The 19,060-nt window shown below is 40.2% G+C and overlaps 1 protein-coding gene and 1 long non-coding RNA gene across 2 annotated transcripts; both read right to left on the minus strand.

Annotated features, from left to right (window-relative positions):
- Positions 1-1,796: 1,796 nt before the first annotated feature.
- On the minus strand, positions 1,797-6,755 carry LOC109079961 (calreticulin-like). Its single transcript, XM_042711649.1, has 9 exons — positions 6,550-6,755; positions 5,664-5,765; positions 5,320-5,523; positions 5,071-5,165; positions 4,779-4,988; positions 4,569-4,682; positions 2,672-2,815; positions 2,446-2,538; positions 1,797-2,295 (listed from the first exon to the last, which is right to left on the minus strand). Exons 1-9 carry the CDS (start codon positions 6,638-6,640, stop codon positions 2,089-2,091), a joined length of 1,260 nt encoding a protein of 419 aa, XP_042567583.1. The 5' UTR covers positions 6,641-6,755; the 3' UTR covers positions 1,797-2,088.
- Positions 6,756-7,887: 1,132 nt separating this feature from the next.
- On the minus strand, positions 7,888-8,791 carry LOC109079971. The gene is made up of 3 exons (XR_006153133.1): positions 8,578-8,791; positions 8,345-8,488; positions 7,888-8,249 (listed from the first exon to the last, which is right to left on the minus strand). It is a non-coding gene; the product is annotated as an uncharacterized LOC109079971 (long non-coding RNA).
- Positions 8,792-19,060: the final 10,269 nt, after the last annotated feature.

Consider the following 19,060-nt stretch of genomic DNA (forward strand, 5'->3'; position numbering starts at 1 on the left):
ATTTATTTTAGACACTACATGTCTTGTTCAATTCATGAGATAGCTAAACGCATAGGCTATCCTGCTGAGCTGTGGACTAATTTCACGGACAAAACAAACAAAATTACAATTTATGTTTTTTTTTTTTTTTTTTTTTTTTTAATGAAGCTTCATATTATGAGAAGGATACTTTCTAAGACCTTTATCTTGCAGTCATGGTGAGGTTAGGTTCCTTCAATCTAAAAAAAAAAAACAAGAATCGAAAAAGAATCGAAAACATCAGTGAGGAATCGATTCTTGGAATCAATTACAGGAATCGGACTCGATTCCAAATGTTCGAAATGGAATTTTTTTTTTTAGTTTGGATTTTGTTTTTTTTATTGATTTAGTGAATTATATTTTAAATTATATATATTTTATTTTAGAAAGGTTAGAATTTTTTAAATGGGACTTTTTCTGTCATTATGTTATCAAATAAATTAAATTTTTATTTATATCTTTTTATGTCATTATGTTATCATATATATATATATATATATATATATTGGGACTTTTTCTGTCATTATGTTATCAAATAAATTAAATTCTCCTACCTTATTTAATTTATTCTCAGGTTAGGTAAAGCAAGTCAAATCGGTCTTATTTCATAAGTATTTGAATTTCCATACTTACAGAATAGATCACAGAAGACTCCGTTGTCTGTTCTGCTAAAGTCTAGAATTAGAGTCTTTTGGCAGATGAGTTTCTGAGTTATAATTTGTATATTTTTATTGTATATAGGTTAAATACGTTACAAACAAAACACTAATATAAAAACGAAAGCATATAATTTGCAAGCTCTGTTGTTTAGAGGCATCAATGGCAAGGCCGCCGGCTCTGGAGAAGCTGTTCCACAGAATCACCATCTGCTTTCCTCACTGCACTTCAGTCACTTATAGACAGCAGGTGGATTCCAATGTCTTGTGACATCATGAGGTCTGGAAATTCCCTAAGAAGCTCCCAATAAGACTTCTATTTTCACATATTTCTCCTCGGGACTTTCTCTTTTGATGCCTCCTTCACTGCGTCTGCAACACAGCATTCTACAAAAACATCCTTCTTTCTTTAAAGCTCTTACTAATATGTTTCATTCCTAGCCATACTGTTATTACTATATGCCATAAATGTTTTCTTAATAGATGCTTAAAACAATAACCTGTGTGGTGTCTTTCTTAATGAATTAAACATAAAAACATGTGTGGCATCTTTCTTAATAAATCAAATACAATATTATGTGTGGTGTCTTTCTTAATAAACCACTTTATTAATAAATCAAATACAATATTATGTGTGGTGTCTTTCTTAATAAATCAAATACAGTTATATGTGTGGCATCTTTATTAATAAATCAAATACAATATTATGTGTGGTGTCTTTCTTAATAAACCACTTTATTAATAAATCAAATACAATATTATGTGTGGTTACAATACAAAGGTATCACAGACCAAGAAAAGGCAAACTTGCAATAGGACAATTGCATATTTTCCTCTATTTATATATATATATATATATATATATATATATATAAAAAACATGGTTATTATAGTTAACAAAAGTTAAAACTAAAAACATTTATGTTAACTGAAATAAAATAAAACAAATTTAAAGCTTTAACAAATTAAGATGAAACCAGAAAATATAATATATAAATACATAATATATGAAATATAAATCCAATTTAAATTATTAATAAAAAAAAAATGAATAAGTAAACATTTATTTTCCACCAAAAATGAGGACAATTTAACATCCATGAAAAACGAGCCGGACGAGCATTTAAAAATAAATCATTTATTTAAAAAAGTGCAAATCCAACAAATGATACATCAGAATTCTCCCCTTGCGCGACTCCAGACAGAACAGAAAACCCAAACATTAATTAATCTATAGTTTATCGGGCCATACTATGAATATTTTGGGGGGCATCTAGCAGCAAAAGAACGAAAGAAATCAGAGTTAAGGGATGCGACATGTGACTAGAAAGGGGCGGGGCCAAATATTCACACCACATAAAGAAAAAGACGTCTGAAACGCATCAGATCTGCTCATTCAGGAGGGAACTCCTCTTCACAACTCATCTTTAGGGATCGTATCGTCCTCACCCTCCTCTTCCTCCTCAGAAGGTTCTTCTGTGTGCTCTTCCTCCTCTGGCTCATCCTCATCTTCCTCCTCTTCATCTTCCTCATTATCGTCATCCTTCTTGCTCTTTTCCTCCTCTTCACGCTTCTTCCGTTCTTCCTCTTCCTGCTGGTCCTTCATTTTCTTTTCTGGTCCCTGACACATAACAACAACATTATGGCATCAGCATTTATAGTTAAATAATAACGTTGTGGAAACAAATGTAAGAACTGGTCACAGATATCATATAAATGTAAATTATTAATACTAATATGTTGTCAACAGTGACCCTCCAGACATTTTTACCTTTGTTGCGCCCCACGTTTCTGTACCAAATTTTTCGGCCTCCTCAACATCATCAGTGATCAGGAAGTTATCAAAAATCGTTCCAGATTTCACCTGTAAGAAAGGTCAACAGATCGCTTAACACAATGTAAAATCAACAAAATTGTGCAATCCCCATAAAAAAAAAAACCTAAAAATGACCTTTAATTACAATGTTGATTTAACGGTACGCCAATCTAAACCATACCTGCCAAAGATCCAGTCCCAGAATGCCAACGTTGTCAAATTTGTAAATGGTGTCGTCTGGAGTGTATTCAGGGTTGTCGATTTCGGGGTGAATCCAGGTGCCTTTGTAGTTGGGGTTGTCAATCTGTTTTGGTTTCCACTCGCCCTACATAAACAGAACTTTGTTAGCCGGTTGATAAAACTGGTTCCTGCGTTATGAACAATCACTCTGATTGAAAAGATCAGTTAGTTTTGAAAACACAGTAGAAACGGCCCATGTGAAACAACCTTGAATATTAATCTCTCTCAACAACTCCTAAAAGGTCCAAACCTATTTGTGAATGAAACCAGTCTGTAATGGTTTTAGCTGGTCTCCCAAGGTCCAAAACTAGACCAATCAGACCAGTCTGAAGCACTTTACGGCTTTATGTTTGGTAGATCTTAATGTATTTGGATCTTCTACTTGAGAACATCTCTGATAATGAGATGATAACATCACTAGCTTTCAAAAACACCTGGAAAGTCGAAACCTACTTGGTATTGAACCCTAAACCTTCTTCTGGCAGTCTACCATGCACAAGTCTAAAGTGGTTTTAGATGGTCTCCCAAGTGCCCAAAACTGGTCTAAAACCATCAAACTAGACCAATCTGACTACTCTGAAGCACTTTATGGCTTTATGTTTGGTAGATCTTAATGCATTTGGATCTTCTACTTGAGAACATCTCTGATAATGAAGTTATAGCATTAATCACTCTCAAAAACTCCTTGAAAGTCCAAACTTACTTGGTATTGATCCATAAACTTTCTGGCAGCTTACCCTGCATAAAAGACAACTCTAAAGTGGTTTTAGATGGTCTCCCAAGTGCCCAAAACTGACCTAAAACCATCAAACTAGACCAATCCAAGCAATTTGAAGCACTTTACGGCTTTATGTTTGGTAGATCTTAATGTATTTGGATCTTCTACTTGAGAACATCTCTGATAATGAGAGGATTACATTACTCGCTTTCAAAAACACTTGAAAGTCCAAACCTACCTGTTATTGGACCCTAAACCTTCTTTTGGCAGCCTATCCTGCAGAAAGGACCAGTCTAAAGTGGTCTAAAGTCTAAAACCATCAAACTAGACCAATCAGATCAGTTTGAAGCACTTTACGGCTTTATGTTTGGTAGATCTTAATGTATTTGGATCTTCTACTTGAGAACATCTCTGATAATGAGATGATAACATTACTAGCTTTCAAAAACACCTGGAAAGTTGAAACCTACTTGGTCTTGAACCCTAAACCTTCTTCTGGCAGTCTACCATGCACAAGTCTAAAGTGGTTTAAGATGGTCTCCCAAGTGGCAAAAACTGAACTAAAACAATCAAACTAGACCAATCCAAGCAATTTGTAGCACTTTACGGCTTTATGTTTGGTAGATCTTAATATTAGTATCTTCTACTTGAGAACATCTCTGATAATGAGATAATAACATTACTTGCTTTCAAAAACACTTGAAAGTCCAAAGCTACATGGTATTGGACCCTAAACCTTCTTTTGGCAGCCTATCCTGCAGAAAAGACCAGTCTAAAGTGGTCTAAAGTCTAAAACAGACCAATCTGACTACTTTGAAGCACTTTATGGCTTTGGCTATGTTTGGTAGATCTTAATGTTTTTGGATCTTCTACTTGAGGACATCTCTGATAATGAGATGATAACATTACTCGCTTTCAAAAACTCCTGGAAAGTCCAAACCTACTTGTTATAGAAACCTTATTCTGGCAGCCTATCCTGCAGAAAAGACCAGTCTAAAGTGGTCTTAAGTCTAAAACTATCAAACTAGACCACTTAAACAATCCGACCACTTTGAAGCACTCAGTGGCTTCATGTTTGGTAGATCTTAGGATCTTCTTCATGAGGACTGATGTTTTGTACCTTGTACTCAGGGTTCGGGATCATGGCAGGTTCCCATTCTCCGTCCATGTCTTCATCCCAATCGTCTGGTTTCTTGGCATCAGGGTCGGGAATGTTCTCAGGTTTGTCCCAGTCCTAAACATAAAGCACCATTGGATACATGTCTAAGAGTAACTTTTTTTAAATATCAAAGATTTCTGCACACTACAGTTTTGTCGACTGAAAATGTACCTCAGGTTTCGTGTCATCAGGATCGTCGATTTTCGCCCGGTCGTCCCAATCCTCTGGTTTCTTGGCCTCTGGATCCTTAATCTTTTTTGGAGGAAGGAAATCCCAATCTTCTTCCAGAGAACCTGACTCCACCTTCTCGTTGTCGATTTTCACTTCGTAGGTCTGGTCTGGCCGCAGGATCAGCGTATACACGTGCGTGAGTTCATCGTCCTGATGAGCACAAGCGGAAGAACTGAGTTGCAACAGCTGCGATTAAATCTTGAGCTATTTTAGTTGCATTAATAAAACATACTTTGCATTTGATGTCCTTCTTGATTAGGTGGTTCTGGCCTTTGTAGTTGAAAATGACATGCACTTTCTTGGTGCTGTAGCCACAGATGTCGGGTCCTACAAGGAAGATCAAAATGAAAATGACACAAAGATAGTGAAAGACAGTTTGGATTTCACGTTGACCTGCGTCAATGCTGTTGAGGTTTTACTGGTTTTCTTGGTGGAAGAAAGTGACTTTGTGCACATTTTAAAGCCACCAACAGTAACTTACCGAACATGATGTAGTACTGCGAATCGCCGTGCATATCGGTCTGGTCCAAGTCGGCGGGGAAGATTTTCACGTACCCACCGCCACAGTCGATCTTCTGCTCGTGTTTCACAGTGAACTGGATGACGAGTGTTTTACCCTCATTACTAAACGAGTCAAAGCGACTGGATACAGCATAAAACCGGGCGTCTTGACTTGTCTGCAAACCTTTAAGGAGAGAAAAAAAAACATTGCATTTTTCATTGCAAGTCATCTCACGTCGACTTGTACTTATTTGCATTTGCTCTTCAGATGAAGACATTTGCATAAGACATCGAGTGCTGGTGAAAGAAGCCGTGACCTCTGACCTTTATCAAGCTCGGCATCGCCATAGAATTTCCCTGAGGTCAGTTTCCACTGGCCGTAGTCGGATTTGTGTTTGGATTCGACCCATCGGCTTTTCCAACCATCTGGAGAGACAAAGTTTAGCTGTTAGAAACTCAATTATCAACTTTGGATTTTAGAATATTTAATTGTGGCTGCTTATTCGTTCCTAATTATAAATGACTTTTTTTTTTTTTTTTGTCATTTAGTAATTATTTAATATTACACTAAACATTGCACTATTTTTAAGATATCTCTACTTTTATTAGTAGACTTTTCATTAACATTATTTTTTATCCACATTTCCAATAAGAAATTTACATTTGTTTATAATTATATGTAGGCGTATCGATTTTTTTACATTGGTTATATATTGTTTATCAGCCACTCGAAAGTATTTCCAAGCTGGAATATTAATATTGGTCCATTTAAATTATGCAAATAATTGTAAGTTAAAAACAAAAGATATGAAACTCTATAGTGTGTTAATTTTGCTTTTACACGACAACAACAGTTTAATAGTCTAAAAAGTGAACTGAAACCAAAACCTAACACTTTGATTCATCGATATTTCCCGTTTGCCATAATCCATGAGTAAATACGCATTTAGACAAAATTCTGAATCATTCTCACAAATCTTGTACTCTAGCATGACTTATAAGTATTACACAGTTTAGTATGCAAATACAGTAAATATTAAAGTGACATACAACAGGCTCTGATCAAAGAAATGCATGAAAGTAAACTTGCTCAATACATGTTTAAAAGACATTAAAGATATTATTTCGACATTTTTTAAGAAACACTTTCATGTCAGTTTAACAGTGACAATGTATCTGATGTCATGCTCGACCGAAGAAGTGAAATTACCTCCGTCCAGAAATTGTTCTTTAAAATACACATCTGCATGTGCAATGAAAGCCATTGCAGATATGAAACACGCTACCGCAGCGATCCGCATCTCTGCACTGTTAAAGGACCTTTATTAGATGAAGATCCTGATACTATAATGAATCGCGCTCGAGGTGAAGGGTCCGTGAAATATGGCTCGCTTGTGTTCCTGCACAGATGGCTGAGAACCATTGGCTGGACGCGCAGCCAATCAGAGGAGACCACGAGTGAGGAGTCAGCGCCGTGGCCGGGGCTTCTGCGAAGCAGGTGACGTGAACGCGAAGGAAGTGTGTCGAAATAAAAACAAGTATAGTGAGATGTGTAATGATGTTAATGTGTATTTTGCGTACATATATTTTATGTTGCTTACTACCACTCATATAATTTAATAATTCAATAATAGTACAAATAGTAATGCAGATGTACATGTGGTTTCTTCCAAAAAAAAAAAAAAAAAACCTTGTAGTAGTACAGAAAAAAATAGTAATTATTTTAAAAACAAAAACAATGTTTTATCAGTATAAAAATATGATGGTCTTAAATGTACATTTACAATTATGTTTTAATATTGTAAAGCTGTGGCGCATTGCTGAACTCAAAGATCAGTCTCTACAAAATAAATGTAATAAAACAGGGTGAGACTCTGAGAGTTAGAGACTTTTATTGATAATGGTGCAGATGCAAAAAAAAATGAATAGCAGTAGTGGTCGTGAGTGGAAATATCAGCAATATCAAATATCTGAGGAAAATAATATCAAGTCTTTCAAATAAGGTGGATACAACAGGTATTTTTAAAATCCTTTAAAGCCTCCGGTCAAATATGAATATAATTAAGAAAAAAAAATAGACTAATAATGATTAGAAGAAAACAAACAAACAACAAAAAAAGCATTGTTATACTAAATCTAACACAAGCAAAGCGATTTTTGCTAATCATCAGTATTTATCTTTATCTATATTTTTATATAAAGCAATAAATTAAGATTAATATTTTTTTTACATTTATTTATTTTTTTAATTATATGAGAAATGACATTGCTTCTAATGTGGGAAATTGTGCTTGATCTTGTTCAGTCAATCAAAAAGTAGTCTATGAAGAAGATATGTTGTGTTTATTTCACTGTTCTTAAATATATTATATTTTTTTTTTTGTGGGATATTTTTTTTTTTATTTTAAAGGAGACGCTATGGGAAGTTGTTTGTTTATTATTGTGGATAGAAAAACTTAAAGAAAACTAATGAACTTAACAAAAATGTAAACTTTTACAAATAATGTTTTAATAATGTAAAACTTTATATGTGGCACACTGCTGAAATTGTTCAAATATACATATAGTTTGTTTTCCTCCAGGAGGTGTGCAACATAATAACTGTAATAAAACATGCAGAGACTCTTGTAGCTCAGAGGGAATAAAAACTTTATTGATAAAGACAGATGACAAATGCACAGCAGTAGTAAAGAGAGATCTGTGTGTCTCTTTACTCATTTGTTTTATGTATCTGAGGGAAATATAAACAATAAAACCTTTCAATCTGGAATTTAAAAAAATCTGACGCTGAAAGAGAGCGCATGCTCAAAAACAAGATCAGTATTGAATACAGTATGAAAAAAACAAGAGCAAAAAACACACTTGAAGAACCTGTAAATTTCAGCCTTCTGCTTTAGATTTCAATATTTCCTAAAAAAAAAAAACATAAAATGCATAAATTAATAAATATCAGAAATATTTATATATGCAGTATTTTGTGAGAAATTACATCATCAATCATGTACCTGATGTGTGAATCTGTGCTTGATCTTGTTCAGCTCTTCTGGATCTGATGTCATAAACCAGAAGAATGACAGTAGCCACGCCCACCAGTGCAGAGAGGACCAATCGGATCACAGCTTCAGTAGAACCACAGCAGTGGACAGAGTCTGAGGAATAAAAACACCAAACTGAGATCAGATCAGTCAATAAACATTAATATCAGCGCCGACATCAACTAATATCAGCTCTGCTGTACCTGCACATGTGTGACAGAGAGCAGTCTTGAGATGTGTAGTCCGGTTGGTGAATGAATGAGCCACAACACAGCTGTAGGAATCATCCAGACACTCAACCTCCAGAGGTAGAGAGAGACTGATGCTGAGATCAGACACACTGATGCTGGACAATAAACTGTTTCCTTTGTACCAGGAGAGAGTCACATGACCCACATTCACCACTGAACACAGCAATGAACATTCTGATGATGATGATGATGAAGAGCATTGGAAGAGTTACGGATGACAGGAACAGGCAGACAAGCTGGAAAACAATAGAGAAAAAAGATAAATAAGAACAAATCTAATCAACAATCTTATTTTCAGTTCAATCAGTGTGTTGAATGATTGTTTATATGATGTATCATCTCAAACAATAAAATGATTGAATAATTAAAAAATATGTAAACCGTTGGTAAAAACAAGAATTTTGAAGGACAGGACAAATGATCTGTACTCACCATAGACAGAAACACTGAAAGCTTTTAATGACCGTTTTACTCCAATTATCAGTTGTACATAAACTCCAGCATGTTCAGTTGTGGTGTTTGTGATGGTCAGAGATCCAGTCTGATTGTTCATCTTCAGTCTGTCTCTGAATCTCTCGTCAAGAACATCATCATATACAGTGCTGAATTTGTCCCCTACATCTATACGTGCAATTAAAGTGCTTTCATTTCCAAACCTCCACTGAATCTGATCATCATCCATTATTTCAATATGATTAGAGTTTAGAGTGACTGAATTTCCCTCCATCACTGATATTTCATCTGTATCACCAAACACACACAGAACAAATGTACACAGGGTTTGTCACAGAGTAATGTTGTTAAATAACTTTGTTTATGAAAGAAAAGTTAAAAACTAAACTAAAACTAAAATTTGAAATGAATAATATAAAACAAAGACATACACAAAAGAAGCAAAATAGTGTGTGGATTATATCTAGTGATTAAAGAATAAAACAGTCCAAACAAATATTTAACTCACCATAGACACCAAGAATGAAAATGATATTCATATATTTGCTCTCTAGTTTATAAAATCCATCATGTTCAGTTGTGAGGTTTGTGATGGTCAGAGATCCAGTTTGATTGTCCAGCTTCAGTCTGTCTCTGAATCTCCCGTCAAGAACATCATCAAATACAGTGATGCTGTCGTTCATTACATTGATTTCAGCTATTAATGTTTTTTCAATCCAATACTTCCACTGAATCACATCATTACCATTTATTTCAGTAAGACCAGAGTTTAGAGTGACTGAATCTCCCTCCATCACTATTACTGACTTCAGCCCTGTAGCTCCAAACACACCTGAGAACAGAGTTATTCACAGATTAAAGCTTTAAAATTAATTGATGTCGGTTTGATGAAGCTTCACTAAAACACTTAAATAAACAAATAAATAAATACTTAAATATTCTAAATAATATTATGAAATAATAATAATAAATAATATTCTGCAGCAGTACAAAGACAAATAATATTGAGTAAAAAGAGAAACAGATTTATATATGGAACAAAATCTCGAGTTTGTCAGACCTGTGTTCCTGTGTCTTGTGTTTTGCTCCTCATGTGCTCCCCATTACCCAGTTTCTCCCTTGTTGATTAGGTCATTGATGTCAGGTGTTCCTCGTTTAGTTAGTTCCTGGTATTTAAGCCCTGTGTTTTCTTGTATCCTGCTACCAGTGTTATGCATCAAACTTCTGTGCTACGTGTGTGCTCCTGCTTGTTAGTCTTAATTTGGATGAATAAAGATTGTTCCTTGTGTTATTCTCTGTCGTCTCCACGCTACTCATTCCTACACACTAGGCAGACCATGACAGAACACTGAACCGAACAGTAAGCGGCCCTTCTCCTTGTTTTTGTTTCCTTTTTTGAAAGATTTGTTTTCTGTTTTCCCCCCGCCATCATGGAAACCGCTGCAAGATTCTCCAGCCGCTGGCCGCTCAGAAGTCAAGCCCACAGGCCATTCCCAAGTCAAGCCCGCCGGCCGCCCCATTTTCAAGTCCATCTGCCTCTCCATCGTCAAGCCTGCTGGCCAATTCACTCCCAAGCCCTCAGCTGACAGCAGGTGTCTCCCTCACCTCAAAACAAAGGAGGACTCTGAGGAGGAAAAGACTGTTAACCGTTAGCAGTGTTGGATCCAGCCCCTGAGTCTACTCCAGTGTAAGCTCCAGCCCGAGTCCGCTCCAGTGTCAGCTCCAGCCCATGTGTCCACTCCAGAAAGGGCTCCAGTTCCCACGTCCAGCCCAAAGAGGGCTCCAGTCCCCAAATCAAGCCCAGAGAAAGGCTCCTGTTCCTACGTCCAGCCCAGAGAGGGCTCCTGTTCCCAATTTAAACCCAGAGAGGACTCCTTTTCCCTACTTAAGCCCAAAGAGGACTCCAGTCCCCATGTTCGGCACAACCCCAAGGGGGTTAGGGCTATAGGGCTCCGGCCATAGAGGCCAGGCCAAGTGCAGAGGCCAAGGCCACAGAGGCCGTGGCTCTCTGGACTGCCTGCTCTGCCATGGCCCTCTGAGTTCCCTGCTCCGCCATTGCCTCCTGAGTTCCCTGCTCCGCCATGGCTCCCTAGTCTGCCTGCTCCGCCATGGCTCCCTAGTCTGCCTGCTCCGCCATGGCTCCCTGGACTTCCTGATCCGCCTGTCAGACTGGACTTTATTCAGCTTGCATGCCTTTCTAACCATCCAGACTGCTCGCTCTGTGTTTTCTATTACACCAGCCTGAGCAAGTGGTCAAAGGCATACGTACCAGTGGGCAGTCCTAAAGAGGATTTTGCTGCCTTTGTGCCGCCTGTCTCCGCCACCAACCTCTGTGCCCCTGCTCCACCTCGGCCCGTCGACAATTAAGCTTCACCTTTGCTCCTCCCTCCCTCGACTATACCAGAAACCATCGGCCATACAGCTTCTCCGGGCTCCCTCGTCCCTCTGGCTTCGCCTTGGTCAGTCGTTGACCTGCCTGCACCTGTGGCTTCGGCTGGCTCCTCCTTACCCTCGGCTCCGCCGTCATCCTCGGTCCCACTGACTCAGCCTCTGCCCTCAGGATTTCCAGTTCCTCCTCGGACACTCGTCATCGCGAGGAAAAGAGGAAAAAGCGAGGAAAAGAGGAAAAAGCGAGGAAAAGAGGAAAACTCCGACAAAATAATTCAGGATGATTCAAACTGCAAATAGACCCATTTAGTTAGGTCTGATCTTCTGTCTCCATCAGTTGATAATGATTAGAAATCTGGGCTGCGTTTCCCGAAACCGCAACGCTACATCGTTTTTTAAGTTATACCTTAAGCAACGTGTTTCCTGAAATGTTCTTAGAAAGTTTATCTTTTGTAAGTCATACTTTTGTAAGGTTGGTCGGGACCACTCTTAGCTATACCTTATCAATGTTGACAGTTCACAGTTCTTTATATCTCAGTCTATATAATTCTTATGTTGTAATACACCCAGTGTTCAATTAGGCTAACTGAAGTGTTTTAATGCAAAGAAAAAAATTGTCATTAGACTGATGGTTGTTTGCTTTTTTTTATATTATCCAAAGGTACATCAGCTGGCAAACCATTAGGCAGTAAAGTCTTAGGAGTCTATTTAAAGGGAATGATTGTGGTGTGGAGTTAGGTCAAACTATGGCAGCGATACAGGGAATGGTGCTAAATCAAAGACGCCGCTGTCTGCCGAGCCATGTAGTGCATGTGTGTTAAAACTTTAGTCTCCTGGCTACCATGTCAGAAACTGCAATTCTTATTATATAAAAAAAGAAAGAAAGAAAGAAAAGAAAAATCTTGTTGGTCCGACTTTGTCGAGATTAACTCAATGGAGCTACTCTATCCTCTCAGCCCCAAAATTCAGCTGCTGGTGGCTCTCCTCTTTCTCTCTTTTTTCTCCGCCATAGCTGTTGATTATATGTTTTGTGTGTTGCGCCTTTGTTGAGTAAGTCATTCATTAACGGAAATTGGTGATTTGTACCAATAATGTGATGCGGCTGCTAATTGTGGAGTATGGAAAATATATTATGATAAAAATCAATGACCCTTTTAAAAGCCAGTGAAGGCATGATATGTTTGGGCATGAGATTGCGGGTTTGTGCACTCATCTGGAAATTATATAAAATATCCAGTGTTAGATTTAGTTTGCAATTTGGATTATTTTTATTAGATGAGTCCTGATAAATACAATTTCAACTGAAGTGCTTCTTGTCGGTAAGCATGTCACAGGTGAAAAAAGTGCAGTAAAATATACTTTATTTAAATGCACTTAGTAGTCTACACTTCCATAAAAAATGGCTCTATTTTTACGCACTAATTTTGTACTTAATATACAAAAAATTATTCTGATTCAGGCCATCTTGGCCTGAGTCCCCGGCCAAGATGGCTGCCACGCCATGGGTCCCCGCTAGGCCTGCACCGCCATGGGTCCCCGCTAGGACTGCTCTGCCATGGCTCCCCACTAGGACTGCTCCGCCATGGCTCCATTGTCTGTCACTGCTCCACGACCCAGGTCCAGGTCCCCCTCTGCTCCATTGTCTGTCACTGCTCCACGGCCCAGGTCCCCCTCTGCTCCATTGTCAGTCACTGCTCCACGGCCCAGGTCCCCCTCTATTCCATGGTCTGTCACTGCTCCATGGCCCAGGTCCCCCTCTATTCCATGGTCTGTCACTGCTCCAAGGCCCAGGTCCCCCTCTATTCCATTGTCTGTCACTGCTCCACGGCCCAGGTCCTACTCTGCTCCATTGTCAGTCACTGCTCCACGGCCCAGGTCCCCCTCTATTCCATGGTCTGGCCAAGGTCCCCGGCCCAGGTCCTCCTCTGCTCCATTGTCAGTCACTGCTCCAAGGCCCAGGTCCCCCTCTATTCCATTGTCTGTCACTGCTCCACGGCCCAGGTCCTACTCTGCTCCATTGTCAGTCACTGCTCCACGGCCCAGGTCCCCCTCTGCTCCATTGTCAGTCACTGCTCCACGGCCCAGGTCCCCCTCTGCTCCATTGTCAGTCACTGCTCCATGGCCCAGGTCCCCCTCTATTCCATGGTCTGTCACTGCTCCAAGGCCCAGGTCCCCCTCTATTCCATTGTCTGTCACTGCTCCATGGCCCAGTCCTACTCTGCTCCATTGTCAGTCACTGCTCCACGGCCCAGGTCCCCCTCTGCTCCATTGTCTGTCAGTGCTCCACGGCCCAGGTCCCCCTCTATTCCATGGTCTGTCACTGCTCCACGGCCCAGGTCCCCCTCTGCTCCATTGTCTGTCACTGCTCCACTCCTCCCCCTCTATTCCATGGTCTGTCACTGCTCCAAGGCCCAGGTCCCCCTCTATTCCATTGTCTGTCACTGCTCCATGGCCCAGGTCCCCCTCTGCTCCATTGTCTGTCACTGAAAGTGACGTGACATACAGCCAAGTATGGTAACCCATACTCGGAATTCGTGCTCTGCTTTTAACCCATCCAAAGTGCACACACATTGTCTGTCTATGGAGCCGTATGCAAAGTGCATACTGCTCCATTGTCTGTCACTGCTCCACTCCACCACCCTCCTGAACTTTTTGGGTTTTGTTTGTTTTGGCATCTGGAGCCGCCCTTGGGGGGGGGGGGGGTATGCAATGTCTGTTTTGGGGTTTTGTTTCATGTTCATATTTTCATGTCTTTTATTTTGTTGTTGTTTGATTTGCTGTTTGTGTCATGCTTCCCTTGCCCTCATGTATCTCTGCCTTGTGTATGTGTCATGTTCTGATTGGTTTGTTGTTTTGTCATGTGATTATCAGTTCTGTTTACTCATTGGTTGTTTTAGTCATGTGCCTTGTTCCCTATTGGTTTGTTCATGTCATGTGTCCATCATTGTCTGTTATAAGTAGTCATGTTTTTGCCATTAGCCCTTGTCATGTATTAACGTATGTACCTGCTGTTGGTGAGTCAAGTCTGTTCAAGTCAAGTCTGTTCAAGTCAAGTCAGTTCAAGTCAAGTCAGTTCATGTTTGTTCAAGTCGGTTCATACCTCATCAAGTCAAGACTTTGTTTATTGTTTGGATTATGTTTGGATTTTGGATAGCACTTTGTAAATAAACTGCACTTGGGTTCATCTACGCTCGCCTTCAGTGGACTACTCATTACATAGTTCTTCTTAAGATAATCTTAAAAACATCTGTACTCAACAAATGTACTTCAACCGTGCTATTTTGGGACACCATTAATATGAATTAAAATATGCTTTTAACATACTTTCTCTGCATTAAAAAAACATTGTATTTTGTTACCACTTGTACAATTGAAACCATATTTTATGCACTTTTAAATATACTTATCATACATAGAAAATGCACTTATTAATTTAATATTTAATATATAATATTTAAATATAAGAATAATATACTATGGTATATTATTCTGGGTCCCAAAAACATTGTTTTTATGTCTGTTAGTCTCATTTCCTCGTCTTCGAACAGTCTCACCTTATCACAAAATCATCAGATGAACACTCGGAAACACATCTATGATCGACAGAGCCTTCTGGAAATTGGCAGTGTGTACAAACATCAGCTTTCGCTGGTGACCACTGAGAAGCTATGAGGCCTCTGTCTGCTGCTGAAGCTGAACCCCGAGACTGCGGCCTTGCCCTACTGATGCTACCCGCACAAAACAGTGATGCCGGCGGTGTGAGAGAGGACAGAAGCGGGGCAAACGTGGAGGCACACGAGCTAGGCTAAGGGCTAACCCCACTAGACCAGCGATTCCATCACTCATGCTTTTAAACGTTCACTCTCTAGAAAACAAATTGGACTTAATTCAACTCAGTAGATCTACACAGCATGAGACAAGGGATAGTTGTGTGTTTGTTTTCACTGAAACATGGCTAAACGACAATATCCTAGACTAGCTATTTAGCTGCATGGACTTGCCTGCTACCGAGCGGCCAGAGATTCATCACTGCCTGGTAAGGCTCACTGGGGTGGCTTGTGTGTGTATGTCAACAAAGAGTGGTGTAACAATGTTGTGGTAATGACAAAACACTGTTCATCGCTGGTGGAGTTTATGTTTGTGAAATGTCGACCGTTCTATCTTCCGCGGGAGTTCACGGCCATTGTTATTGTCACAGTTTACATTCCCCCGCTTTGCAAGCTCTACACTGCCATTAGCAAACAACAAACAAATAACCCCAGTGGCTTTTTAATAATAGCTGGTTACTTCAACCATGCAAACTTAAAGACAGTTTTGCCAAAGTTCTACCAACATGTGAACTTTGCAACAAGGGAAAAAAACACACTGGACTTTGTTTACACAACAGAAAAGGATATGTACAAGGCTGTACCCCGCCCCCACCTAGGGTACTCTGATCACATCTCTGTTATGCCAATTCCAGCATACAGACCACTTTTGAAACTCAACTTCAAAAACTCATCACAATGATGCTACCTCAATACTACAGGACTGTTTTCACTGCATAGACGGCAACATTCTTAAAGAGGCAGCCACCTACAACAGCCACACAGACCAGGAGGAGTAAACTGAAACTGTGAGTGCTTATATTAAAAAGTGCATTGATGATGTGACAGTCACCAAGACCATCACCACAGGTGCAAACCAGAAGCCGTGGAAGACAGCAGAGGTTCGTGGGCTGCTAAAGTCCAGAGTTGAAGCATTCAGATCAGGAGATAAAGCAGCCCTCAAAACAGCAAGAGCCAATCTGTCCTGTGGCATCAAAAATGCAAAACAGTCATATGCTCAAAAAATCAACAGTCATTTCACAGACAACAGAGACAAACATAGCCTGTGGCAAGCCATTCAGAACATCACTGACTACAAGCCCCTGCCACAGGCCTGTGATGACAACACATCCCTCCCGGATGCACTCAACCACTTTTATTCACTGTTTGAAATGCAGAATGACACACCTGCAAAAACTGCCCATACCTCCGAAACGACCAGGCGCTCTGTCCGTCTCCAGCCGACGTAAGGAAGACCCTATCTAGGATTAACCCACGCAACGCTGTGGGTCCTGACAACATACCTGGCCGTGCTGCACAACTGACAGATGTCCTAACAGATATCAACACCTCGATGAGCCAGGCATTCGTCTCCACATGTCTCAAATCTACAACAATCATACCGGTACCAAAGAAATCACCTGTGTCCTGTCTAAATGACTACCGTCCCATAGCGCTGACTCCAATCATGATGAAGTGCTTTGAGAGGTTAGTCATGCACAACATAAAAACCAGCCTCCCCAACACACTCGATCTGCTCCAGTTTGCATACCGTCCAAACCAATCTACAGAAGATGCAATTTCCTCCACTCTCCACCTGGCTCTTACCAACCTAGAAAATAAAGACTCCTATGTAAGAATGCTTTTCATCAACTTCAGCGCAGCATTCAACACAATAATCCCACAACAGCTCATTAATAAACTAAACCTGCTAGGCCTTAACAGTTCCCTCTGTAATTGGATCCTGGACTTTTTAACTGGAAGACCTCAGTCAGTCTGTGTCGGCCATAACACCTCGAGCACTACCACACTGAGCACAGGTGCCCCACAAGGCTGTGTACTCAGCCTGCTGCTCTTCACGCTGCTGACCCACGCCTGCATTGCCAAGTTCAGCTCCAACCACATCATCAAGTTTGCGGATGACACGACGGTGGTAGGTCTCATCAGTAACAGCGAGGAAACGCACTACAGAGAGGAGATGGTGGAAGTGACACAACTGGCTGAATGGTGTGGCACTAACAACCTGTCCCTCAATGTGGAGAAGGAGGTTGTGATGGACTTCAGGAGAAACTCCGTTGACCCCCCCCACTGACCATCGACAGCTCGACTGTGGAGAGAGTCAGCAGCACTAAATTCCTGGGGGTGCACATCACAGAGGATCTCAACTGGACCACCAACACCATCTCCCTCCACCCATCCTCACCACATTCTACAGGGGCACCATTGAGAGCTTGCTAAACCAACTGCATCACTGTCTGTTATGGGAACTGCAGTGCTGCTGACTGCAAGACCCTCCAGCGGAGAGTAAACATAGCTGCAAAGATCATCGGTGCCCCTCTCCCCTCCATCCTGGACATTTTCCTTATACCATGCTCCAGCAAAGCCAACAGTATTGTGAAGGACCCCAACCATCCCTCCTACAGTCTTGTCCAGCTCCTACCATCAGGAAGATGGTACCGGAGCATCAGAGTCCGATCCGGCAGACTACTCAACAGCTTTTCCTCCCAGGCTGTGAGAGTCCTGAACTCAAATCACCCCACCCTCCTCTGAAACCCCACACAAACCCCCTACCTCCTGAAATATGGACCATCTCACCTCCTCCACCCCCCAAACACCCGCGAACCTTACCACATTACAGAAAAACTGTCTGAAACAATTTTTTTTTCTGTGCAATTCGAAGTGTGCTACATACAGGTGAGTGGGCCTGTACAAACTACCTGTAGTAACACATTCCTCTATGCGCACTAGACAATTTTCACAGATACTGCTGTGTGTACATAATACCAAAAAAGACTCAGGAACATGTGTATGTTTACATGCTCATGCACTACAAATAATCTTGAACTGTTCCCCAGCCAGCTGCTTGATTTACAATGTTTCTCTTTGCACATGTAGAGTATTATGTGAAGCATTTGTATAGTTTGTATTTTTTTTTTTATGTATAGGCAAACATTTATATATAGTATATTTGTAGTCGAAATATGTCAGTAGGTTAGTTGTGTATAGGTACATTATTTATGTGAAGAATTCGTATAGTCTGTATTTTTTAGTTTATGTATAGGTAAACATTTATATATAGTATATTTATAGTCAAAATCTGTCAGTAGGTTAGTTGTGTATAGGTTTATACTGTTTTACTTAATTGTTGTATGTCTGTATTTACTGTATGTAGCACTGTGGTCCTGTGAGGCACGACATTTCATTCCACTGTATGTCCACACATGTAGTGGAATGATAATAAAGCTCAACTTGACTTGACTTGAAACTCTGGGTTTACTGAAAATTGTATGTTCAAAATTTAAGTGGTGTACAGCCAAGTATGGTGACCCATACTCGGAATTCGTGCTCTGCTTTTAACCCATCCAAAGTGCACACACACAGCAGTGAACACACACACACCGTGAACACACACCCGGAGCAGTGGGCAGCCATTTTATATGGTGACATGGTGACAGAGCAGTTGGGGGTTCGGTGCCTTGCTCAAGGGCACCTCAGTCGTGGTATTGAAGGTGGGAGGGGTTGGGTTGTTTGTTCAATGGCACCTCATTCGTTTCCTTCCGGCTCGAGACTCGAACTCGCAACCCTTGGATTGAAAGTCCAACACTCTAACCGTTAGGCCACGACTTCCCCAATGTTAATAAAGCTCAACTTGACTTGTTTTGTTAATATGGTTTTTTACCATGGTAATCTCTTTCATAAATTGGCTTGACTTAACTTGCTTTCTCGGTATTGATAAACCTCCCATTCTGAAACAGAAAACCCAGAGTTTTCCTCATTTCAGGGTTAAC

This window comes from Cyprinus carpio, chromosome A22, assembly GCF_018340385.1.
Source record: "Cyprinus carpio isolate SPL01 chromosome A22, ASM1834038v1, whole genome shotgun sequence".
Classification (NCBI taxonomy): Eukaryota; Metazoa; Chordata; class Actinopteri; order Cypriniformes; family Cyprinidae; genus Cyprinus; species Cyprinus carpio.

What these genes read in the sequence shown, in the direction of transcription:
- LOC109079961 (XM_042711649.1), bottom strand. Translation starts at nt 6,640, where the DNA reads ATGCGGATCGCTGCGGTAGCGTGTTTCATATCTGCAATGGCTTTCATT. An exon ending in TCCCGAACCCTGAGTACAAG is followed by an intron (nt 2,816 to 4,568) that starts GTACAAAACATC and finishes CTGTTTATGTAG; the next exon opens with GGCGAGTGGAAACCAAAACA. An exon ending in TGGGACTGGATCTTTGGCAG is followed by an intron (nt 2,539 to 2,671) that starts GTATGGTTTAGA and finishes CCTTTCTTACAG; the next exon opens with GTGAAATCTGGAACGATTTT.